This window comes from Ailuropoda melanoleuca, chromosome 12 (genome assembly GCF_002007445.2).
Source record: "Ailuropoda melanoleuca isolate Jingjing chromosome 12, ASM200744v2, whole genome shotgun sequence".
Taxonomy (NCBI): domain Eukaryota; kingdom Metazoa; phylum Chordata; class Mammalia; order Carnivora; family Ursidae; genus Ailuropoda; species Ailuropoda melanoleuca.
Genome location: NC_048229.1, coordinates 55,680,116 through 55,705,424, shown reverse-complemented (window position 1 = coordinate 55,705,424; position 25,309 = coordinate 55,680,116). Strand labels below are relative to the sequence as shown.

Genomic DNA, 25,309 nt, shown 5'->3' with positions numbered 1-25,309 from the left:
CCCGAGCTGGGGGTAAAGCCGCCGCCGCCGCCCCCACCCCCCGCCCGACCATCCCCCCGGCGCAAACCGCACTGGCCTCCCACCCCGCGGTTTGCCTCCCCCGCCGCTCCGGCGCTGGCCGGCGCTTTCTCGGGTCTGGGGTGGGAGGCAGAGCCCCCTCCTCCCGCCGCACATGTGCTTGTCTCCCTGTCCCCCCCTTCTCCCCGCCTTGTGCACCCCTCTCTCGCCCTTACCCCAAGGAATGCTTTCTTACTGAGAAGTGTAGGGTCCAGGGACTGGAGCCTGGTGGAAATGAGGGAGCAGCCCTTCCTTCTTACACTTCTGGGTTTCTATTTGGGGTGGGCAGTCAGCAGCTGTCCTCTGGAGCTATTAAAATTCTCTGCCTTTTTAGTTTTTTGAAATGAGGCTGGGTGGGAGGAAATCTTTTAAAGACATCCACATTCTCAAAGCAGGCGCTGGCTACCTTTGGGGTGTGAAGTATAAGGCAGTTGCTGTGGAGCCCCAGTCAGAGGGGCACCCTCCGAGCCTCCAGGATGGATGCTCTGCTTACCCTTCTAGATTGGCTCGGAGCCCTGCCTTCCTATCTCTGCTCCCCAAGTTGTGATGGACCAGTTAGGTTAGGTGCTGTGCGCAGAGTGAAAGGAGCCAAGTTTATGTTGGGGCTTTCATTTAGGGAATGAGTTGTGTCCTGATGTATAGACACTTCCAACACTTGATTAATGGAGTGGCTGGATGAGGGGTGTATAGTGGGCATAGGCTTGGTTAATCCCAAATCCTGGCATTTATGTGTCACTCTTGCCTTTCACAGTAATCAAGATGATTACCAACTGGTTCGAAAACTTGGTCGGGGAAAGTATAGTGAAGTATTTGAGGCCATTAACATCACCAACAATGAGAGAGTGGTTGTAAAAATTCTCAAGGTGAGTGTCTTATGAGTGGCATTAAAAATTTGGTTCACCGGTCCAGACGTAAATTCCAGCCACATTGTAGAATGAGCAGTGCAAACTCATTTCACACATCTTCTGTCTGATGTCACTACTCCTTCTCCCACCCGTTTTCCTGTGAACTTTGAAGGAAGTATGTAGACCTGTTTCAAATCTGAACGGTATCATTCAGGAACATACTTGTCCTGAAATGTCTCTGTGGGCTCCCAAAGTGAAAATTCCAAAGGGGTCCATTTGTTACAAAAGAAGTAGGGATTCAGATGAAAGAAAAGCTTTTCCAGAAAATCCCATCAATTCGAGGGCTCCTTGAACATGGACTTTGTTACACTTGGTGCTCAAAATTATTCCAGAAAAAAAGTTGAAAGAATAGAGCAGCTCCAAAGATGAGTTTGAAGCTTGCGTAGAAACACCTCAGTGGGTGATCAGTTGTTTCGTCTCCTTTGGCAGTAAAGTGTGTCAGGTGGGATTGGATACAGCAAACCAGTAGTGCCCAGAGGTTCATTGTTGCTTATCAAATAGTAAAAAGTGAATTTGGGAGCAGTAGAAGAGTACACTTGCAATGACTAAAATTAGTGGTTGGAACAAACAGTCTTAATGTCTGGTTTAGTCGCCTAGGTTTGATAAAGATACACCTTTTATTGTCTCTTCGGTGAAGACATGATCTTAATGAACATGAAGAGTTGGCTAATTCTCCTTTAAGTAACTGGTTGGATAGGTTTAATAATGTTTTGTAGGGTGTACTAAAAAAAGGGTAATTCTTAGAATTTGTGAAGGGTCCTCATTGTTGCCAGATCATTTAATGTGTGTGCGTGTCATTTAGTGAAATATCGAAAAGACTAAAGAATGATTAATATAAGCACTTTTGCATGTACAAGATTTCCGATGTGGCCATTTTGCAGGGGCTCCGTGAATAAGGATAAGGAATTGGAAAGCTGTTTTTGTGTCTTGTGGATCGAGTTGGGCAGCTGTGTCCCTTAGTATGAGGGGTCAGGCTTACCCTGTCTGCAAATCAGTTTTCAGAATAGTGATCAGCTCTGTTACTCACTACCATCCAAGCCTAGTGATGAAGAAGCAGAGCTGCAGTAGAGAGAAGCAGGCAAAGTTACCTGTGCCATCGGAGGCACTGGGGGTGAGAAGTGAGAAATTGATACTTGAAGATGAGGAGTTCGACTCCCCTCTTCCTCAAATGTGAGTTGGACTTGAAAAGTCACATGGTCTTTTTTTTTTCTTTACAAGCATAAATATTTAAAGAAATGTTCCCTTCAGGGAAGTCACCTGGGTAAGCCATATGATTTTTTCCTTTATACATAAGCATAAATATTTTTAATATAAGCTGCTTAAAATCTTTCTAGGAAGTGAGCAAGGCATAAATTGAACCGAGGAATGTCCATATTCCACTGCTGTGCATTTGGAAGAATGAATTGCTGACTCTGGAACAATTTCAGAAAAATAACTAAACTTTTATGCAATAGCAGCATTTTTAGAATAAGTGTGTAACTTCCTGTGGTGTCTTTTTTGGAGGAATGGCCTTTAGGTATATGTGTAAGTGACAGTACATTCATGCAAGAGAACATTGCATTGCTCTTTAGTCTTCCTTCTAGAGATCTTCATAGCATCCGTTGCTGGATAGTTTCCCCCTAAGGATTCACAGGATGTGTTAGGGAACCCAACATGGAAGCCGAAGGTTGTTTTTACAGATGAGAAACCTAGGCATAGGAAAACTTACCTGATACCCCTATGTTGAAATGACCCATAGCCAAAACTCCTGTTTCCTCTTTCTTCCTCTCTCCTCATTTTAGCAAGGGTTTGTAAGGTCTTCAGGATAAGTTCCCGTGTTCTGGAATAAGACTCAGGAGGCTCCTTGGATGCTCTAGTTAATGAAGTGTTCCTTGTATCTTTTCCGTACAAGTTCTTTTTGGGGTACAGCCTGAACCAACTTCATTGCCACTGGTGAAAACCACCCTCACTTCTTTCTTTTCCAAAGCCCTGTGGCATTTCTATGCAAATTTTGCTCTATCTGAAGGATGGGGTAAGAAACTACTAATGGCATTGCGGTTTTCTCGTTTTCCCGGGCTGAATTAAAGTGGATTAAAAGTATTTTGTTTGTTTGTTTGTTTTAAAGGACAGGGTCTTGGGGCGCCTGGGTGGCACAGCGGTTAAGCGTCTGCCTTCGGCTCAGGGCGTGATCCTGGCGTTATGGGATCGACCCACGTCGGGCTCCTCCACTAGGAGCCTGCTTCTTCCTCTCCCACTCCCCCCTGCTTGTGTTCCCTCTCTCGCTGGCTGTCTCTATCTCTGTCGAATAAATAAATAAAAAAATCTTTAAAAAAAAAAAATAAATAAAAAAAATAAAGGACAGGGTCTTGATCCCAAGTTGTGCACCCTTATTCAGATAAGTTATGACTAATATCTGCTGTTACAGTGTTTGTTCATAGGAAATTAGGTCCTTAACAGAGTACCAGCTGTTCGTAATTTAGAGGAATTTAGAAAAAACTTCCTCTTCGTAAAAGGCCTACTGTACTTCAACTGCAGGAAGGAACTTATGTGTTCATGTACTCACAGTGACCAAAATAGAGGGTATATTCCTTGAAGACAGGGCTGTCTTCTTTTTTGATCAATAACATTTTCCTTCCATTCTTTCCTGTATATGAGGGTGGTCATATGCTTAGAGACCACAGAGGAATTCTATGATTTAATTTGTATCCGTAGATTTTTTTAGTATTTTTTTGGTCAAAATATATTGGAGCTCTTCAAAGGTTTTAGAAATTTAGAAGTTGGTGAGCAAAATTTTGCTGTCTATTTAGAAGTGAAATTCTGAAGTTGAAATCTTAAAATGTTCCAGTCAATAGGAAGGTTATATCTTTTTTGGCCAAAATTATTTTGAGGAGAAAAAGAAGGGGAGAGGGTGGGTGGGAAGGGTTAGCACAGGAGGGCAGAAAGCCACTTTTGTGCTGAAAGTTTCATCTTTTGATTCTGAAAAATCCATTGCGCAGTTCCTTTGTAGTACCTCTTAGGAAGGTATACACAGAGATAAAAGCATTTGGCCATTTTGGACAACTTGTAGCATTTCATGGGCACCATCTGTGTATGGATTTCAGCCGTTCTTGGGATCCTTCAAGTTAAAACTGCTATTTCCTAAATAGAAGTTAAGAACAATACCATTTTTAAATAAACGTGTACGGCGTTTTGAACCCATGCTGCCCTGAGTTGGAAATTATCATATAAGAGAATAAATTGGTCGTCTGTTGGTGGTCTTATTTTATAAAGAGTTGGGCAAATCCATTTTTCCCCAGAGGTTAATTCTCAAGATTAAAACAAAGAATGGTGGTAATGCAAGTTTACTTTTTAAGTCTGCTTAGCATGTTTGTAGATGTTTCTAAAATGTTGTGCTATGAGGAGATGGTGGTAAAAGAAGGATGGGAGGCCTGCTGATGACCCATCATGTGGGGTTCCTCTAGAGCGAGCAGACAACTGTCTAGGTTATATCAAAGTGGTGTTTGCTCATGCTGGTGCAGGGCTTTCTGCCTTATTTCTGCCTTCTCCGGTGGTAGGTTTTTTCCCTCCAGGTACTTTGTTAGGCAAGTGTACCAAGACATCATCTTCCTGAAGCAAGACATTAGTATTAATTTATCTAAAGTTTTTGTGATTTTTAGTTCCCGCAAATGTCTTATGGTTTAAAAGTAGTTAAAATGGTATTATTAAAGTATTACTAACATCAAAAATAATATAAATTTTAAAACTCATGTGTGAACTAGTCAATGCTGTTTCTTTTTTCTCTTAAGATTTTATTTTATTTGAGAGAGAGCACGCGTGTGCAAGCTTGAGCAGGGTGGGGGAGGGGCAGAGAGAATAGCAAGCAGACTCCTCGCTGAGTACGGAACCCCATGTGGAGCTCCATCTCACCACCCCATGTTAATGACCTGAACTGAAACCAAGAGTTGGATGCCCAACCAACTGAGCCACCCAGGGCCCCTAGTCATTGCTCTTTCCAATACTGTGGTTGTAGGGTCTGAGCTGGAGAGTACAGTGAAACAGAATCATGATGTGAGGGAGCAGAGAAACCTTAGAACCCAAAACCTTTTTACAGATAAACTGAGACCCAGAGCTCGGTAGTTTGCTCAGAGTCACATGGTTAGGGGGTGGAAGCACTAGGGTCCTGGTCCTCTGTCCCTTTGATGGATCTCACAGATGTGAGGAGCAGTTAGGACATTTGCAGGATGTTTGATTTCTCGAGGTGTTGAACTGTACTGGAAAGATGGATAAACACTCACTGGAAGTCAAATGAATTTGTTTCTAATGGTTTTGGAGAGTTCTTCTGTAAGGAAATGCTTGACTTGGACCGGTACTAGATGGAGTGCGGAATAGATGAATATCCAGAGGGCTCTAGGGACCCAGCCAGGGGCTGTGTGGTTTGGGTCTGCAGCAGGCTGTGAATGTGTAAGTGAAATGTTACTTTGCTCTCTTGGTTTGAAGCCACAATAACCGGTGTTTTTACACTTTTTTTTTAACCCATACAGTTCCCTCATCATGATGACTTGCCAGATAAAGCTAACAGCTTTATCCCTCTAATATATTAGGGTTTGTTGGAGAGTAAGCCACGTGTAAAAAGAATATTGTGACGTAGAGGACCCACTTTCATGTGTACGGCATGGCTGTAGATAGTTTCTTGAGCCTGATTTTAGGATCTGCCACCTCACGATGAGGACAGTGTAGTGTTAAGAAGTGCTGTAAATGGAGGGCAGAAGGCTTGGGTTCTAGAACCAGCTTCCTCATTTATACCCACTTGACTCTGTTTTCTTATCTATAAAATGGAAATATGTTTCTTGTGGAACTCACAGGCTTGTTGGGAGAATTAAATGAGATCTGCAGAGATGCGTAGGTAGAGGACAGTGTTTTAGTAACCTACATGGTCCTTCTTTCCCAAAAGTGGCCCTGGAAGTAGATTGCCTACTTCATTCAGATGGTCATTCTCAAGACTCGGCAGCTCTGTGACCTTGAGCAGTTATTTAAACTCTGCCTCAGCATCCTCATGTAAAATTGTGCCAATAGTAACTCTTCTCAGAATACTATTAAAAGTGGATTAAATGTGCTTAAAACAGTGCCTGGCACTTAGAAAGCAATTCTAGTAACAATATTTCAGTTGGGCCCTGTGAATGATTTCAGAGGGCAAAACCGGTAGTAGAAAGGACCATACCATCCTCTTGATGAGATTCAAAAGGCCTACTGTATGCCTTGCTTTTTTAAATTAAAACACACACAAACATCCTGACAATAAACAGTCTCAAGGAGTTGATAACGTAACTGGAAAGATGGGACTTGAAAGATGAAGGGAAAAGTTGCCGTGAAGATATAACATTGCTCAGATAATGTTTATATTTGGGTCAGTTGCAGAGGATTTGAGAGATGCCCCCAAGGTAGTAAAATAAATACCGTCATCCAGGCTGGACTTTTCTTCCTGACTCTGCCCTACATCCCTGGCAACCAGTGTCCATTGTGATTGTTTACTGTAGGTGACGACACTAATCTCTCAGTTGTCGCCGAGGCGCTGGAATAAAAGTAATTCCAGATTTGGAAGTTCTGAGCCACCTAACCACCTGTGTTGAATTTATTAATTTAGTTGTGCTTAGAAAGAAATGAAAATGGGACTTTGCCTGTTAACATTTGCTGGGATTTCTTGAGGTCCTAATTCTTAAGCCCTTTGTATATGTTAGTTCACAAATTCAATCACAATCAAATGCTAGTAGTTGAAATCATTCTCAGATCTGGCTTTTTAAAAATCAGCCCTAAGTAAATGGGACCAATCACTGACTTCATTAACTAAGCAGCTCATCACTAAATTTATCTTTTGTTTTAAGTTTTTCAATGTTGGTCAATAAGGAGAGAGAAGTAGCATCTTAACTCTGGAATTATGTTGAACAAGGTTGTCCTGAATAGCTGGGACTCTCCACCACATGGGCAGAAACCTTTGGGAGAGTTCCTTCCTTCCACCCCCTCTCTGTTTCTCTTTTTCTTTCTCTTTCATGTTTTTTCCTTCCTTCCCCCCCTTCCTTCCTTTCCTGAGGTCATGCACAGAAAATTTCAAATTGAGTTTTATCCTTTTAAACATTCTCTCTAGATGTGTACCAGAATTCATTTATTAATGAAACTTGATTTAATACTTGAATTTCTTATTTTTTTCTTTTTTAGCTTTTTGCCATTTTTATCTACTAGGCTTTGAGTAGAAAAAAAGAGTATTGGGAAACAGCTAAGCTGATTCATTTTGGATCTTTTAAACAGATATTCTCTGAATTGGGATAAATGAACCTTAACTGGGAGAGACTTTGTCTAGCTAGATGAAATGATGAGACTATGATGAAAGTGTGTGTTTTCTGTTTGTGTAGCTGCAGGTGACTGAACGCAAACATTGGGCTACAGGCTCAAAGCATTCTTATTTCTATAAAATCCGTGATCTGTTTTCCATAGGATGCAAAGGGTCTTCCTTTATAAATTCTAACCTTTTCTCTCTAATTCTGTTTACAGCATTAAAATGATGACTTTCGTTCCCAGGGAGCTCATTGGTTTTTTAGCTTCTAGCGCATCTCCCAGGTTCTGAGGAATAAGCTTGAGGCTGAAGGGAGTTCCCCAAGGCCTGGTTCCTGTAAAGAATAGATGTCCCTGCTTTGGAGGAGTGTCCTGGACTGTAGGTCACTTTCCTTTTTTATAGTTTCTTGGTCTTTTGTCAGGATGTGAGGACTCCAGGTGCTGTGTGAGTCCCTTGTGCCACTTCAGAATTGCCCTGCTGTCCCCAGTCTCTAGGTGAGGAAGTTGTTGGACAGGTCACAGTTGGGTAGCAGAATACGCTCACTTGCTCCATAAGTTACCTTAGGACATAATAAGAGATACCTAAATCTCAGTGGCATTGTCTGGGAACCATGTGCCTGCTTGACCTGTGGCTGACTAATAGGAGGGCAAAGCAAGGCTTTATATGAGGCATTGTCATAAAGCTAACTTAGTTAGTGGGTTACCTCAGTACTAATTCACTGTTAGGGGGAGAGGAAGGTTTTTGATGTATACAGATCTCTGGCTGTGGTGTATTTTTTCTTCTGTGACCCCTATCACAGATATGTAACTGCTTTCCAACTCTAGAATTTTCTTATATTGAGTATACTGGTAGCATTGGCTGAATTTATAGATATAATAGCCAGCTTTTATTTTTCTTTTAACTTTTTGACGTAACGTCAGACTTAAAGAAAAGTTACAAGAATTCCCATATATCTTTCACCCAGATTTCTCAAATGTTAACATATGCTTTATGCTTTTCTCTTTTTTATGTATAAACACATATATAAGTGTGTATAAACGTATGTAATTATGTGTTAGTAAATCACAGTGATCCTTACTGTAGTGTGCATTTCCTAAAAACAAGGACAATTCTTATGTAACCCCACAGTGCCATGATCAAAAATCAGAAACTAACATTGATACAATGCTGTTAGCTAATCTACGGCCTCTGTTCTCATTTGCCAATTGTCCATATGATGTTTTTATAGCAAAAGAAAATCCCAGGTCATGTGTTACATTCAGTTGTCCTATCTTTTTAATCTGGAACAGTTGTTCAGTCTGTTTCCTGACATTGACATTTTTGAAGTTTACTTATTTTGTAGTATGTCCTTCTCTGGCTGTTTTTTATTTTTTGTTTTTTGTTTTCGATCAAGTTGTACTTCATGTTTGAGTCCTTTATTTCCCCTAAGTATTGAGCTCACTAATTATGAAAAAGGGAGTGAGTTTGATTCCTAAGTGGAAGTGGGAGAGAGACACAGTAGCCAGATCTACTCTCCTGGGAACCCTGACAAAGCGGAGTGGACATGAGTGTGGCAGCTGGCTTGGAAGAATGCAGCTAGATTCCAGCCTGTCAGTCAAGCACCCTGTTAGAGGTGATGCAGGTGCTCTGTGTTTCATAATCTCCCTCTGTTTTGTTATGTGTTCAAAGCTGTAGCTTAGTGACCAACAAAAGACGACGGTGTCTCTGGCCTATGTATATATCTCTCCCCTCCCACCACCACACACACACAGGCTTTTAAAATCTTACTTCATCGAAAACCCATTGGACTCTGCCTGTGCTATCAGAAAAGTGTCCAGCGCCTTAGTGATAGAATACTCCTTTTCCTTAGTTCCCTTTGTCTCATAGCTATACTTGGGAAATGAGAGCACCATGGCCGAGACGGAGGCCTACAGAGTCACTGTCTAGATCCCAGTCCTGCCCCCACTTTTCACTGTCAGCTGTGGGACCTTGGGCAAATGGTTCAACTAGACTGAGTCCACTACATAGGAATTTTGTGGTTTGTTACTAACTAAAAACATGAAATAATAAATAATAAATTTTCATTTATTGGGTGCTTCCTACATGCCAGTCACGTGTTCTAAGTACTTTATAAAACGTAATTGATTGGGATGTGACTTTTGTTCCAGAACTACTTACATTCTTTAAATTCACATGTAAATAGCACATGTAATGCTAGTATTTCTGATAGCCATCTTTAGTTTTTCTATCCAGCAGATGGAAAGGTTAGCAAGTAGCTGAGGTTTCCAGTCAGTACTGGATCAGAGATCCGTTTTCTTCTTTGCTAGTCCATCATCTCTTTCTTTAGGAGTGGGATGTGTTGGGGAGTTTTAGTGGCTCTGTGCTGATTTCAGATTCTAGATGTTGAGGAAATGGGAGTGGCAACAGGAAATGGGAGCCAGCAGCTGGGAAACAAGTTTGTAACTTGATGTCAGTGAACTGGTCTTCGCTCCTGGAAGACAAAATTACATGTAACGCTTTGGAAGAGCAGGTGTCTCACCATTTTGTTTCAGTTTTTCCATTTGCAAGTGCATGATATACAGCTGTTCAGAGCTATAACACACGTTCCATTTGGCAGTTATCTAGAAAGCATTTTATTTTTAAAGTATGACATGGGTGTTTGAAATCTGTAAGTGCCCTAAATGTAACTACCTAAAGATCTGACACATATGCTATATGAGTCTGTATTTAACTTGATCTTAAACGTTCTCAAGGGCAGACCCCATTTTTATCTTGATTTCTCTTTTCTAATTTGGACACTCCCTCTAACGTGACACGGTGTTTAAGATAGCACATTAGCCACTTGGTTAGCTGACGTTGTTTTAAGGTTTTATTTATTAACTTCAAAAGGAACCTCACTTCCGATTACTCTTGTGTATTTAAGCCAGTGAAGAAAAAGAAGATAAAACGAGAGGTTAAGATTCTGGAGAACCTTCGTGGTGGAACAAATATCATTAAGCTGATTGACACTGTGAAGGACCCTGTGGTAGGTGCCTGATGGTTGGGGGAGAAGGAGAAAGTGAGTGAGTGCATGAATGTGTGTGTGGTGTGACACAGAATGTCAAAATAATGAGAAGCATTATGACATAGTGGGAATGATTGTGTTCATCTTTACTACCAAGTAGTTTTGAAAACCAGAAAAAATCATGGTGGCCCAAAGATGAAGTAGCCGCCACCACTTTTATGGAACCTTAAAGTGTGTATAGAAAAATCCCTATCCCAGGTTTATCACCTTGTTTTGATTCAGCCTATAAATGTTTGTCGAATGTCTTCTTTAAGCCCCTGCTTTTCTCCCAATTTTGAAAGCTTATTACCACCAATTTGCCTTACTTTGCTTCACTTAAGTAAGCCTGACATCTGAAAGTCTGGCCTTACCGAAGGAAGTACCAAATATCTGCATGTGGACACCTGGCATAGAGATCACAGCCCCACAGACCCTTTGAGGAAAGCATCTTGCTGTTTCTCATACTAGGCTTTAATTCAGTCTACCCCTGGGGCTCACCACTGTAGATGCTGATACAACTAAACTATTTTTGTTAAAAATGCTTACTTTGTAGTCGTTTTAGATGTGCTGTTTAATTTTGTTTTCTCTTCTTGGGGAGTAACTTAAGTGTTTACGATTAGCTAAAGTTTTCATGTACCCACCTCCCATGGCATTTCTGGTCTTCCTCTGTGCTACCTCACCTATTTTGCTATCATCCCATGCTAGCTTTTCTATGAAGAGGTAGGTCTTTGCTCCTGTCTGCTGAAAACATCACAGAGAAGTGACATGCCAGCGAGCATGCATTGACTGCTTACCATGTGCTGGCACTGTTCTGGACCTCAGGGCAGTCCTCAGCAAGCCGCTGGAGTAGGTGCTGTAATTGGCCACATTGTTACATTGTACACATAGGAAAACTGAAGGCTGTGGGAGGTTCAGTAATTTGCTCAAGATTACACGGTATCATTGAACTAAAGAATCAGGAAAGTTTTGCCTTTGGGACTCTAAAAAGACTGAGAAGAATGCTTGTATGCTAGCTTCTAGCTAATTGGCATTAAAAATATATCCCAGCCTGAGGAGCTCAGATCGATTTTAGAAGGACTAACTCTGGACTCCATCATCTTTGAAAATGGGCTGCAGTGTGAGCCAGTACATGTTACTGTTGTACCAGGGGCCTCTGCGTTTTGTCTTTTTTTTTTAAGTTAACAGAACTTAGTGATACTTGTCTTACTGATACCGTAATGTGTTGCTTAAGGCATGTGTGTGTTTTATATAATATGGAACACAAGTAAATTAAAATTGGATGAAAACCAAGGAGGGGAGCCCTTCTCCTCTAACCTGTAGGGAAATGGGCTCACTCCCAGGCAGTAGAGAGATCTAGTGGTCTTGACGAAGCCCCGCCCCCTTGGGGCTAGTGAGGAACCATCTGACCAGCGCTGCCCAGACTGCTGCTCATTCTGACAAAGCCCCGTGCACACGTACTGGGCCCTGTTTCCTAGGTAACTTTCACCTGCTTCCTTGAGCAAAACTTCCCAGCCATAAAGATTTCCAAGGTGATTTTCTTTCTATAACCCTTTAAGCCCCTGCTTTTCTCCCAATTTTGAAAGCTTATTACTGCTAATGAGCATTATTTTACCTTACTTAAGTAAATCTGACATTTGAAAAATTTATACAAGGAAATATTAGACATTTTATACTCCATTACATTAAATATTAGAGCACTTTAGAAATACTTGGTTATGTATGTTTTTGGGTTTTTGTTTTGTTTTGGTTTTTCTTTGGTTTTTTTTTTTTTTTTGCGGGGAGGAACACATCTACTTAGTAAATTGAGACATTCTCTAGTGTCTCTGGCCAAGGCAATAATTTCACATTATAGCCTACTGATAATCATAGATATTTTCCTTTTGGATTCTGAAAAGGCCTATGATAGATTCCAAAGACGTATGATAATTCTGTAAAATGCATCTGGCTTGCTAAACCAAGATGAAAACGTCACTCCTTTTGTAGTTGGCAGACTGGAACACTGCAGAGTATAATTCTTCACATAATGCGCCAGGCCCACTGACAGGTTGGTCAGAGAATACATCTCCTTTAAAAAAAAAAGAAAAGAAAAACCTTACGAAAAATGTCAACCATTTACGAAAGTAAAGTGAGTAAGATAACGAACCTTCGTGCACACATCACTCAACTTTAGCAGTGCTGCAACTCATGGCCAACTTTGTTTCATCTCCCTGACACCCACTTTCCCACCACCCACCAACCCCACTTATTTCGAAGCAAATTCCAGACACATAGTCTCAAGAGGATACTTTCTTAATAGGCTCTCCCTGATGAGTGAATCTCTTTTTCATTTAAGTGGGATTTGGGGATGGATCAGTACGACAGAAGGAAAGCACATTTATTGTTTGAATACTTATAAGGCATTACTATTCTCTCTTGCAGTCAAAGACACCAGCTTTGGTATTTGAATATATCAATAATACAGATTTTAAGGTGCGTATATGCTTTTTCTTTCTGGCATGGGGTTAATGGGGGATGGGCAGGTGGCGATAAGTACTGTTGATACTGCAGAACAGGAGGGGGCCAGGAAAAGTCATTGGTGAGAGTGGGAAGTAACAAATCGGATTCCTTACCGCATGAGTATAGGATGCAGAAAGTGGGTAGGGTTCTTGTATTTGGTGAAATTACTCATCACCGTTTGCTTACTCTGGGAATAGCTGCTGGGCTGGGTCTAAGCTAATGCCTCATCTATAGCACTCCTATTTCAGACAACATCGTTTCAGGTACATATTTGATTTGCATAGGAATCTTTCCTTGCTGGTAGGAAGTGATAAAACAGATACAGGGCTCCTGTGAAAAGCAGGGCATGGGATTCAAGCTGTCAGAGTGTGTGTATTCACGAACACTGTAGACAAAGCAAATGACACGGAAAAGCTAGTTAAGTGTCCCTGCGCTTTAGAAAAGCCCTATCTTAGGTTATTTACATTTCTTATATTTATAATGCAAATTAGTTTAGACTTGAAGTGTTCTTCTAAAAGCATGGTTTTAAGCTGGTGTTTCATGAGTTTGTTTTTATTGTTGTTCAGAAACTGCAACTTTAACTTCTGGTAAGGTTTTTGGGGCCAGTTATTCTGAACATGGTAAAACATAATATGAAAACCAATATAAGAACAAGATATTGGTGTTGATTTTGAGGGGTGTTTGGAGAACTTTTAGGTGATTATAATACGGTGAGTGAATAAAAGGGTTGTGATTTTGTTGTGATGGAAGTTAGGGCCAAAACCACATCAGCAGTTCAAAGATGCCGGTATCAGGAGTGAAGCTTTTGGGTGAAAAGAAAAGAGCTTTATCTCACATTTAATTTTTCTTAGGTAATCACTCTAAAACAACTCTGAGATAAGGTTAATTAGTGGAAAATAAGTAAAGGTGGATATTCTAATTTATGAAACAATACGCAAATTTTATATACAGTGTAGCTTTTCCATGTGTAACAAGTTTCCTTGTTAGTGTGACTCCTTAAAGGTGAAGTCACAGGGAGCTCTGAACTAGGATGTAAATGTTTACATCAGCCTCACAGCGCTTAGCTAGTAGAGTTCTCTGCTGAGACACATGGCTGATCCCACTTTTGCTGTGAATGACCCAAGCTTATCAAGGTGTACATACACGAGTGGGAATGTGTGTGCATTTCTTAATGAAACCAAACATTTTCCGAAATACCAAAAGTTTAAAAGCTGGTCTTAATGAGACTTCATAGTGAAATGCCTTAGTTTTAAATGCTTCCGCTTCCTTAATGAGTTTTTACCAGTTGTCTGGCCACACACATAAAATTTTCTTGTCAGCATTTTGTGTTTCTTAAATTGACAGCTGCCCTGTGGATTTAACAGCCTGCAGAAGATCAGTTAGCAGGAATTTTGAATTCCCTGGAGAAATCTTACTTCTTTTGCATCATAACTCTCAAAGGGATGTTTTAATGGCACACATTCTCTAGGAGCTTCCTTGAAAGAGGTCATGGAAAATTCATGTTTTTTGAGGCTTGCATATCTGAAAACGTTTTTATTTTATCTTTCCAATTAATGTACTCACCATGGCATAGAATTTTGGGTTGTAACTAATAAGTTTCTCAGAATTTTGAGGAGCTTTTTCCAGTTTTACCACTGAAGCCATCTGGTTTCAGCTTATGTGATCTGGTTTTGGTTTTGGTTTTTTCTTTGGAAAGCTTTTAGGATTTTCTCTTCAGTCACAGTCTGTGAAATTTCACAATGATGTTCCTTCGGATGGGTCACTTTCATCTTTTGTTCTGGACACTTGCTGGGCGTTTTCAATCCAGAAACTCATGTCCTTCCGTTTTAGAACAATATTTTTAACATTCTTTGATTTTCTTCCCTTCTTTGTTCTCACTCTCTAGAACTCATTCAAATGTTAGACTTCATCTCTTAGCTCTCTTCTGTTCTCAGAACTTTTAAAAGTAGTATCTGTTCTTTTATGTAATATCTTTTATTTTCTCACTGAGAAAATGTGATGTTTTCTTCTTCGTGTTCTTTTCTCGGTTTTTCTTTCAAATTCTTTTTTGTGTGTGTTCTTGTTTTTTGTCTCTGTTACAATTGTCTGAAATGTTATGGTTTTTGACTATCTACTTTTTAGAGTCATGAAATTACTGATGACCTCTTGTCAGTTCCTGGAGGATACAAGCCTGGCTGCGGGCCTCCCGGCCTCCAGCGGAGGAGCCCGTGGGGAATATTACGTGCGCTTTCACGTAATTCCCCATTTTCAGTGTGATGTTTTAAACTTGTTTTCCTGTTTTCAGCTGAATCTGGTGACTCTCTTTCATTGATCCCTGGGGTCACTGATTCCTGAGCCTTTCTGTAGTTCTTCCGTGTGCGGTTGTCTGCTTCTGGACCCCCTCTGCTCTTGGCAGAAGTTTCAACTTTTTTTGGTCTGCTCTGTCAGTTGGACATTTTTATCTTGCTTCAAAATGTCGTCTCTCCCATTCTCTTAGTTATTGTGAGTGAGTCCCCCAAGCCCCACTCCTTTTACCGTACGTTAGAGAAGCTTCAGGAGGAAGTGGGGGTAGGGGGTGTGTGCTCTGCCGTATCTGGAGGCCTGCGCATGGTCAGGCAAGTCCTGCCGTTTCAGTTAGCTCACAGGATTGTTAAATACTAGGGAGCAGAGTGCATGGTCAGGCAAGCCCTGCCGTTTCAGTTAGGTTACAGGATTGTTAAATACCAGGGAGCAGATGCGGGTTTTGGAAGAGCAAATCCTGACAAGATCGTTTTCTGCTCCTGATAGTATAACAGGCCACAAATAGGGAAATCAGCTAGTTTAATGTCCTCGTGCCCTTCAGGCTTTTTATTGTGCCTTTTGTCTGTCTAATTTATTAGAAACGTTGTTTTTATTTTTTTCATTTTACTGATTAAGTGTATGAGTAGCTGGATTTAAGGTAACCGCTCAGAGGAGGTTTGTCCCAGGTTTAATTATCAGAGGTGAATCAGCAGTGATCCAACCTGTATTCTGTTCTTTTCAGAATTTTGTATGGATGTAATTGATAATAAATTTTTATTCATAATTTCCTTTTATTGTCGACTTCTGATTATTCCTAACTTCATAAAATAAGTTGGGCAGCTTTTCCTTTCTAGTCTCTGAAAGTTTATATGAAATAAGGATTATCTACTTGTCTTTTGGGAGGGAAGGGAGACTTTGGACTATACTTTCCTTTTCACAGTGTACATACGTATAAGTGAAAGTTTTATCCTGGTCTTTCATCTCTTCGTGAATTTGTTTGGATGATATCTATTTCTAAAGTCATCCACTTTAAATTTTATTTACGTAAAGTTATTAATAGAATCCTCTTAGGGCTTAGAAACTTTAATATGTTTGTGATTATGTTTTCTTTTACATTTTCAACATTATTTGTGCCTTTTCTCTCTTGTTAAAAATTACTGGTATTGCTAGAGAGCTCTCTTATTAATACTTTCAAAGAACGAGCTTTTGGCTTTATTGCTCAGATGTTTTTGTTTTTTCTATTTCCTTGTTTCTGCTCCTATCTTAATTATTTTCTTTTTTCCTCTCTTCTTTGTTCCTGTTTTTTTTGTTCGGTTTTCATTGTTTTCCCCCTAACTTCTTGAGTCAGAGTATGCTCATTTCATGTGTTTCTATCTTTCTTGATTGGTGGTAGGTGGGATTTAAGTCTGTGCAACCCCAAGCACTGCCTTAACTACGTTCCATGGTTATGGAACTCACTTCTGTATAGTTTTCAGATTAGAGGTACAAATTCCAGGGGCACCTGGGTGGCTCAGTCGGTTGACTCTTGGTTTCAGCTCAGGTCATGATCTCAGAGTCGTGGGATGGAGCCCTGTGTCAGGCTCGGCACTCAGCTCGGAGTCTGCTCATCCTTCCCCTCCCTCCCTCCCTCCCTGCTCCTCCCCTGCACGTGGGCAAACGTGGGCACATGCGCACTCTCTCAAATAAAGTCTTTATTTTAAAAAAGAAGAAGTACAAATTCCAAACTCGTGGATTTGGGTTTTTCTCCCCAGATTTTGTACTTTGAAATATTTTAAACCTACTGAAAATTGGAAAGAATAGTGCAATTAATACCCTCATGTTTTCCCCCTAGATTTACCAGTTGCTAATACTTACCACATTTACTGTTTGTTCTCTTCCCTCCCTTTCCCTCCCTCCCCTCTTTATCTCTGTCTTTTTGTTGAAATCATCTCAAAGTAAATTGTAGGCATCATGATACTTCACTCCTAAATATACTAGCCCTGGAACTAGGTAGGACCTTTTGCTACCTGCCAATACTATCAGTACACTTAAGACATTTAATACTTCTATAATAATGCCATCTCATACACAGTACAGAGTTCATAGTCAAGAGTTTCCTGGTAGTTATTGTCCTAGGAATATCCTGCATAGCTGTATGTTTGTGAATAATGCAATGGAGGAGCCACGTGGTTTTTCAACAAAAATACTCTTTTATTGTTGATTCCTAATTTGGCTGTGCTGTGTCCAGAGGAGCATGACCTATATAATGTTGGTTATTTGGACTGTGTTGACGATTGCTTTGTGACTTCAGTGCACGGCCATTTTTTATATCAAACTTGTTAATTTAGTTCAGATCATCTATGGCCTTACTGGTTTGGCCAATTTCTCCTTGAAATCATCAGTTATGTTTCATATGTGTCAAAACGATTAAAAGATACATCGTGACACTTAGAAAAAAAGACAAAACTGGGGCGCCTGGGTGGCACAGCGGTTAAGCGTCTGCCTTCGGCTCAGGGTGTGATCCCGGTGTTCTGGGATCGAGCCCCGCATCAGGCTCCTCCACTATGAGCCTGCTTCTTCCTCTCCCCCTCCCCCTGCTTGTGTTCCCTCTCTCGCTGGCTGTCTCTATCTCTGTCAAATAAATAAATTAAATCTTTAAAAAAAAAAAAAAAAGACAAAAAGACAAAACTTCCAAACAAAGGCGTAGGAAAAGCCCGTCTCTATTAGTTGAAATGAACAGTTCATTGAGAGAACACTCTCAAACATGACATTGTCTCAAGGAAGCTCAAGTATAGTTTGTGATAGAAAAAGTTTCTACTGAGACATGCTCCTCAGTTTTCTATGCTTTTGTAAGGGTATAAATAAAAATGAATACACATTTTAAGCAAAATGTATCACCTGGACATGTTAAAGATTGGTAAGGCATCCTGAGTAGACTCCATTTGAGAAGACAGTAGACCCATATTGCTCTGTGGAGAATTTCTCAATCACTCCCTGAGAGGTGAGGGTGGGAAGATCTTCTTTATAAGACATGTTCAAATGATTAGTAATAGCTTTGATTAGTAATTTGCTCTGCTTCCTTAAATTTCTATAAATATTGACCTTGGTTTTTATTCTGGATCTTGGGGTTCTGTGTTAATGCCAGTACTGGTGACGACTGCATGAAGCACCTTTCACTTTATATCCCACTTGCCCCGCTTTTTCTTCTCCCTACATGGGGACTACTGGGATTTCTGGACACAGACTGAGCTGTGTGTGTGAGGGACTCCGCAAGCTCTGTGTGCAGGGTGAGAGTTTGCTGTGTCAGTGATTCCCATGTGTGGCCGGCAACCTTCCTGAGCCCTGTGGTCCTGCTGAATGACAGTCCTCAGAGATGGGGCCCTGCAGCCTGTAGTTGATCGTGATTGCAGCCGAAGTGCACGCACAGTCTGTGAAGAGCAACGAGTACACAGCAAGAGCGAGGCCCACGTGGGGCCCTTCCGTTCTGGGTGGTGGTCTTAGACCAAGGAGGTTCTGAGGCTGTTGAGCAAATTGCCTTTTTTCCATTGTCCTCGTCAGACTTTCTGAGGTTAGTAAAAAGTCCCAGGATATTTCCACCTTGGGCCTTTTGAGCAGTCCTGGAGTAGGCCTGATTTCTGAGAAAAGGCCAGTGTGTTTTGAGGCTTTGGAACCAAACTAGGATTGGTGAATAGTTTCTTCCTCAACACCTTTGTAATCTTCTGGGAAGCATAGGCTTGTTTTGCTTTCGATAAGTCACTTATTTCATGAAAATATAAGCAAAGCTAACTTCCTGCCAACACTTTGCAGTTGGTTGGTTAGCAGTGTTCTCCACATAGCTGGCCAAGAAGAATGGAGGAAAGTGTGGTTCTTGTGAAATTTCCCTTTATAACTTGTCATGGACTCTTCACACTTGTGTTTCCTGGAAGACAGTTTTAAAATTGTTCCATTGACTGGTGAACATTATCAAAGACAAATATTAATCAATTGCCTTCTGGGTGCAAGCTTAGAACCACCATTGATGGGGTGGGTGTATACCACACATGCTTCTCCGCTGTTGTTATCCGAGCACTTAGAATATGGACCAGGTTGTGTGGTGGCCCCTTGTATACTTGGGGGAAGGAAAGCAAAGATCTTGAGTCAGCAAGTTGGTGACTACCACCAGCCACAGCACCCATTTCTCCCCCGTCGTGTGTGGCCTGATATGTGGGGATGCTGGCATGGGACTTGGTGTGCGGGCAGAGTGGAGCAGCCCCTCGTTGCTCACAGCCAAGTGAGGTTATCTTGAGAACCTCAGGTCACTGCAAGTACCTGAGTGGGGAACATTAACTCTGGGGACACGACTGCTGTCTGTGTCCGCTGAACACCCCAAAGGACAATAAATAGCCGGGGGTTCAGAGAAGTAAGGGACCACTGTTGGCTAAGGGAGAGGGGCGGGGTCTTCTAGAATCGTGGGAAGTTGGGACACTGGAGAAGGAAGAATGGAGTTGGGGACTCCCCGGGGCAGCAATGGAGACAGAGCTGCAGAAGTCAGAAGAAGCCAGACTGTGGACCCTGGTGAGTCCTGAATTTTAGGCCCAGGTGGTAAAATGTTACAGATGTAGTTTGGTCATTTGGGACTTCATAATGTATTAGGCCTAACCACTATATTCATTTAGTGTTTTATGTTACATAAAATTGATATTGGTTGGAGTAGCCAGAAATATTATATTGGCAGTCCAAGGACATTTATTGTTATGCCTTAACACCATTTACACAGATGCTTCGTATAGATACCACACGATAGGAGAGGAAAGCCTTCCACAGATAAAAGTCCAAAAGATAAAATAGCCCATATTTGTTTTCTGGTAATAAAATAGTCCAACCCTCTGAGGGTTAGAAGATGCTCGCTTCACTTTCGTGGCCTGTTTATTGACTTGAGGTTCAACTTGGCACAGTCTCTGGGAGTGATCTCCTTAATTCTCAGAGGAGGAGCTAGTTTGACAACCAAAGAAATAGTGTCTTCAGCCTGGGTCTGTACGTACGGGTTGTTGGTATACTGGCTGGGAAGTCTTCCTTGCTGTGCAGAGCTGGAGGAGAACAGAACAGTTGGGTGTTTGGCTGTTACGCAGTCGAATTCCTCCTGAGCAGAAGTGGTAGCGTGTGTGTGCTGCTGTTCCCAGTGTAGTTCCCAGCCCAGGCACCACCAGTGGACTGGTCTGTATGGTCTCATTCCCTCTGCTGCCCTGAGTTGGCTGCTGCCTGAGGTCGATGAAGGCAAATATTTTTACTAAGCTAGAGGGAGAATTACTTTTATTCAACAGGGGAAATTTGAGAAGGAAGCTACATCCTAGTGTTCTTAGAAGATATTAAATTTGATACTTGGCAAATTGTTTATCTTTTTGAACAGGTAATGTATTTACATGGATCTAAAATATAAAACGGTATGCAATGAAAAAAATCTCCTTTATTTCCCTGTGCTCCAGCTGTCCATCCCCCACACGCATATATATGAAGCCATGTTTTATTTATGTCTTTATATCATTCTTATAACTACAAACAAATAGGGATGTGTAGTTTTGCTTCCCCCGCCTCACACAGACACATTGTATAGGCCGGTCAGTGCTCCTTAGAGAACTCTCCTCTATTGCCGGAGTCTTCCAGTAAAGAAACAAAGTGTGTTTAATAAAGTTGTGCTGACTAATATTACAGAAAGCGCTGCTTGGGACTTATGGGGAAACAGATCTACTTGGAATTGATTACCAAAAATAGTAGTATTAGTATAGTTTCTGATGATTTTAATGAACCTGGATGTATTAATGCTACTCTGTCTCCTAGAAATGGAAAAAAAAAAAAAAAAAAGACTCCCAGTGGGTGTGTCTTTGTCCCAGTATGAGAACTCTGTGTGTGTCTTTTTGGCCTGGAATCATTTTCAGTAGCGGTCTCTCTTCTTTTCTCTCTCTCTCACTCCCCTACTGCTCTGTTAAGTCTCTTACCATCTCTAAGGGCTAGAGCTGTCACTTTCCTCCTGTTTCTTTGATGAGCAGATGGGCTGTGTTGCCACTTTTTACCACATGGGCCGATGAAGTTCTTCAAGTTCTGCTCTCCACTCGGAACTTTGTTCTCTAACGGACACTGTGCTGCTCTAGTGGGGTTAGTTTGTTTGAAGGGTAGTAAGGATATGAGGACGATTGGACAACTTGGACTTCATCTCATAATAATGTAATTTGGGGTGTTGAAATCATGGAGCATTGAACAAGTTTTTAAAAGATCTGCATTGAATTAAATGTTTCTCTACCTTGGAATTCCTTCCCCCGACCCCAACAAAGAAAGAAGTATTACACCCTCCTCCTTGGTCTTTGTCGCCATTTTTTCCAGATCAGGTGGTAAAAAGTCCTGGAGTTCTTTAGTGACTTAAGCAGTAAGTTTACAGAGAATGATGACCAGTGTTTAGGATGACAAGAGGCAATGAGACTAAAGTAACTTTTTCTTTTCTGAAATCTGTTTCAGCAACTTTACCAGATCCTGACAGACTTCGATATCCGGTTTTATATGTATGAGCTACTTAAGGTAAGTGACATTCATAAGCAGTGACCTTTTTCAGGTATATTCGTTGAAGGAGAAGTTCTTGAGAGAACGAAGAGAACTCAGGCAGACTCTTTCTTGCTTCTTAGAGAATTTAGTGAGGTTTTTATTTCTGTCTTTTAATTATTTATAAGTAGGCTCCACACCCAGCGTGGGGCTTGAAATCACGACCCTGAGATCTGGAGTCACAGGCTCTACTGACTGAGCCAGCCAGGCACCCCAGGGGGGTTTTGTTTTAACTTACATGGAGATCTCTGTCATGGGATCTTTACATAGAAACTTTCAGTGGAACTGAGAAAGATGGCCGCGTCAAGAGATATCAGGAACATTATGCCAGAAATCAGAACTTCCTTCTTCATAGCTTGTATTGGTCCTTGGATTTTCTTTTTGCTGCATAATTAATACTGTTAGTTTTCACTGCATAACACATCACCCAGAACTTAACAATTTTTTTAAAAATTATTTATTACTTCTTCTAATTCTGTGGGTTCCTGGTTGAGCCTTTTGCCGGGGGCAACTTGACTGGGGCACATTGGTCTAGGATGGCCTCATTCACGTATCTGGGATGATAGCTGAAATAGCTGAAGGCTCCTTCTGCAGGGGGTTAGTCTAAGCTGCTTCTTCCCATGTTGGCCTCAGGGTTCCTAACAGCACGAGGGGGCAAAGTTTGATGTGTAAGTACTTTTCAAGCCTCTGCTTGTATCATTGTCTCTTAATGCCTGTTGGCCAAAGCAAATCCTGGCCAAACCTAGATTCAAAGTGTGGGGAAATAGACTTCACCTTTTGACGGGCAGAGCATTGATGTCACAGTGTGGAGGGACATGCGTACTGGGAGGGCAGGCATTTGTGGCCATCTTTCTCTCGCCATCACTCATAATCCCCTTCCCAGCCCACTCTGCAGCCTTGACTGACCTGGACACGCAGGGAGAGGTGATGGGTGGTCCTTCTAGGAGATTTAGTAATCTCCCAGACACAAATTTTGAAGCATTACTGGTTGATGGAGAAATGATCTTTTTTTAGTTTGTCTAGGTAAACACTTAGATAAGGAATTCCAAAAATGGCTTGTAAAATGGTAATAGACCAATGCTCCTAATTTGTTTTGAGTCATGGATCATTAAGAATCTAATGAGAACGTATAAAGCCCCCCCAAAATGCATGTATAAATATACAGTATTACATAAAGTTTTATGGGGGGTGTGGATCTCAATTTAAGAACCTCTGAAAGATAGAGATGACTAAGTTATTGGCATTATTGAAGAAAATTGCCAAGATGGAGTTTTGATGGGATTGTGAGCAGTTACTTGAACAAAATCCCATGTTTAATTAAGGCTAAGGTTTAGGGAATGGGGGTTTGAAGAACTAGCTGTGTGAGGTAAATGTGTTTTCTTAGAAGCGCTTATAACAGACCACTTGTCATTAGTACCAAGGTGGTGGATTTAAGGGTCCACTCTTAGAACTAATGGGTCTTTCTTTTGTCAGTAAGATCAGAAACATGTGAAGGTAGACCTTGGTTTATCACACCTTTCTGCGTGTTCTCAAGATTTGAAGGCATCGTGGGGAAGAGGTTTGCAGTGTTGTGGCCTTACGAGCTATCAGGCTCCCTGGAGGTGCTTTCCGGAGAACCCCATGCATCCTCCCACTGAGAACTGCAATCCAAATCTCACAATCGATTTTTTTTTTTTTAAGTAAAGTGTTAAGGTTTTGTGGTTTTCACTTAGCACACCAAAGATGAAGATTTGTAACGTAGCACAGTTGTGCTTAGGTCAGGTAAAGACATCCCGATGACGCAGGTCTTCACGGGCTGGTCATTCAGATGGTACCATGTGTCTGATATCCCTTCTGCTTTCTGTAGGCAGTGGCAGACAGTAAGGGCATGCTTTCTGCTAATGAGGCACAGAACTCCACATGAAGCTTGAAAAATATCTTTCATGCTTAATGGTCAGATAATACCAGATTTTGAAACTGAAATAACTCCCCCAAGGAATTTAAAAGCATGTCAGCGACTCCACAGGATGTCTGACTAGTGAACTTGGCAAAAGAATTAATTCCCTTCCTGTACTTGTTCAGCCTCTGCTCTCCTCAGGTATTTCTCACATCCCAGGTATTATGGTCCTAATTAGTTCATTCCTTTGGGCAAAGACTAGGCAAAATAACAGAATCAACACTTGCTACATTTTCTCTTTGGGGGGACAAAGTGGGAATGAAGAAGAGGAGATCTTCAGCTTCACAGAAAATGTAGAAGAAACTGAGGCTAGGGCTGTGGAGTGGTTGCTGAGTACACAGTGCGGTCTCCTGATTCAGATCCGGGGAGGTCTGTCCTCAGGAGCTCTGGTTTCATAAGACACTGCCACAAAGCCATTGTGGAATCTCGCTACACCTCTTGTTGTGAAACAAAATAAAGAGAAAAATTAAATTGAAGTAGAACTTGCATAAATGAATAAATGTTAAGTGTACAGATTTTTGGGGTTTTACGTAAGTGAAACCTTCACCCAGATCTATATAGTACTATGCTGCCCAATACAGTAGCTGTTGACCACAGGTAGCTATGTAAATTTTAATTAAAATTTAAAATTCCTTTCCTTAATCACAGTAGCCACATTTCAATGGCCTCATGTGACTAGTACCTACCATATTAGACAGTGCAGATCTAGAATATTCCTGTCATTGCAGAAAGTTCTGCTGGACAGGGCTGGTAGAGAATATTATGAATACCCCAGAAGGCTCTCATATGCCCCTTCTCTTCAGGATCTCCTTTTCTGAAGATACTATTCTCACTCCTACCACCATAGTTTAGTTTTGGCTGTTTTTTTAAACCTTCATATATAAAGCATCATACACTGTCTACTCTTTTGTGTCTGGGGAAAGCAAAATTTGTTTATTCCTGGAATGCTGATCCTAGGGATCATTCTCTGACCTAGTCCAGTGGTTCTCAACCAGGTCAGTTTGGCAAAATCTGGAACCATTTTTGGTTGTCACAATTGGGAAGAGTGCTATTGGCATCTGGTGGGAAGAGGCCAGGGATTCTATTAAACATCCTTCAGTTCCCCACAACAAAGAATTATCTGGTCCAAAATGTCAGCAGTGCCAAGGTGGAAAAACCCTAATTTTTTCCTGTGGAAAACTCCCCTAGAAGCACTCAGTGCCAAGCACATAGTAGGAAGCACAAGATGACGGTTGCTGTGATTATTACCTAAGGAGGAAATCATGGCACTCAGGTAGGCTGCAGTGCTTTTGAAGGCAAGCCAGAGAGCCTAATTTGAAATGTATGTTAATAGTTACTGTGTTCAAAAAGGGAGAATTAGAAGCAAATACCCAAAGGAAAAAATGGTGAAAGATAAAAATGGCTAAGAATTTAAAAAAAAAAAAAAAAAGGTTTGAATCAGTGCTTGTCCAGAGAAGATACAGGATGTCAACTTGATCACCCAGTAAGGAAATACAATTCAAATCCACAGTGAGGTCCCACTTCAGACCCACCAGAACGGAGATAATCCCAAGGAAGAGCTAGTGACAAGATGTGGCGAAACTGGAACCTTCATATGTGACTCCTGGGCATGTAAAATGGAGCAGGCACTTTGGAAAACAATAAGGCAGACTCTTAAAAAGGGTGATGTAAACTAGCCAACAGCTCAGCACTTCAACCCTCTGGAGTCTGCGTGAGAGAAATGAAAGCCTGTGTCCTCTCAGAGACCTGTACACAGATATTTATAAGCAGTATTATTCATAATAGCCCCAAATTAGAAATCCCCA

General features: G+C 41.2%; 1 protein-coding gene across 1 annotated transcript in view; it reads left to right on the top strand.

Annotated features, from left to right (window-relative positions):
• Positions 1-25,309, top strand: part of CSNK2A2 (casein kinase 2 alpha 2) — a 37,176-nt gene that overhangs the window by 2,056 nt on the left and 9,811 nt on the right. Inside the window, exons 2-6 of the mRNA XM_034639029.1 lie at positions 7-12; positions 809-920; positions 10,148-10,249; positions 12,686-12,736; positions 21,488-21,547. Of these exons, the coding sequence (XP_034494920.1) occupies positions 7-12; positions 809-920; positions 10,148-10,249; positions 12,686-12,736; positions 21,488-21,547 (331 nt within the window). The remainder of the gene's footprint in view (positions 1-6; positions 13-808; positions 921-10,147; positions 10,250-12,685; positions 12,737-21,487; positions 21,548-25,309) is intronic.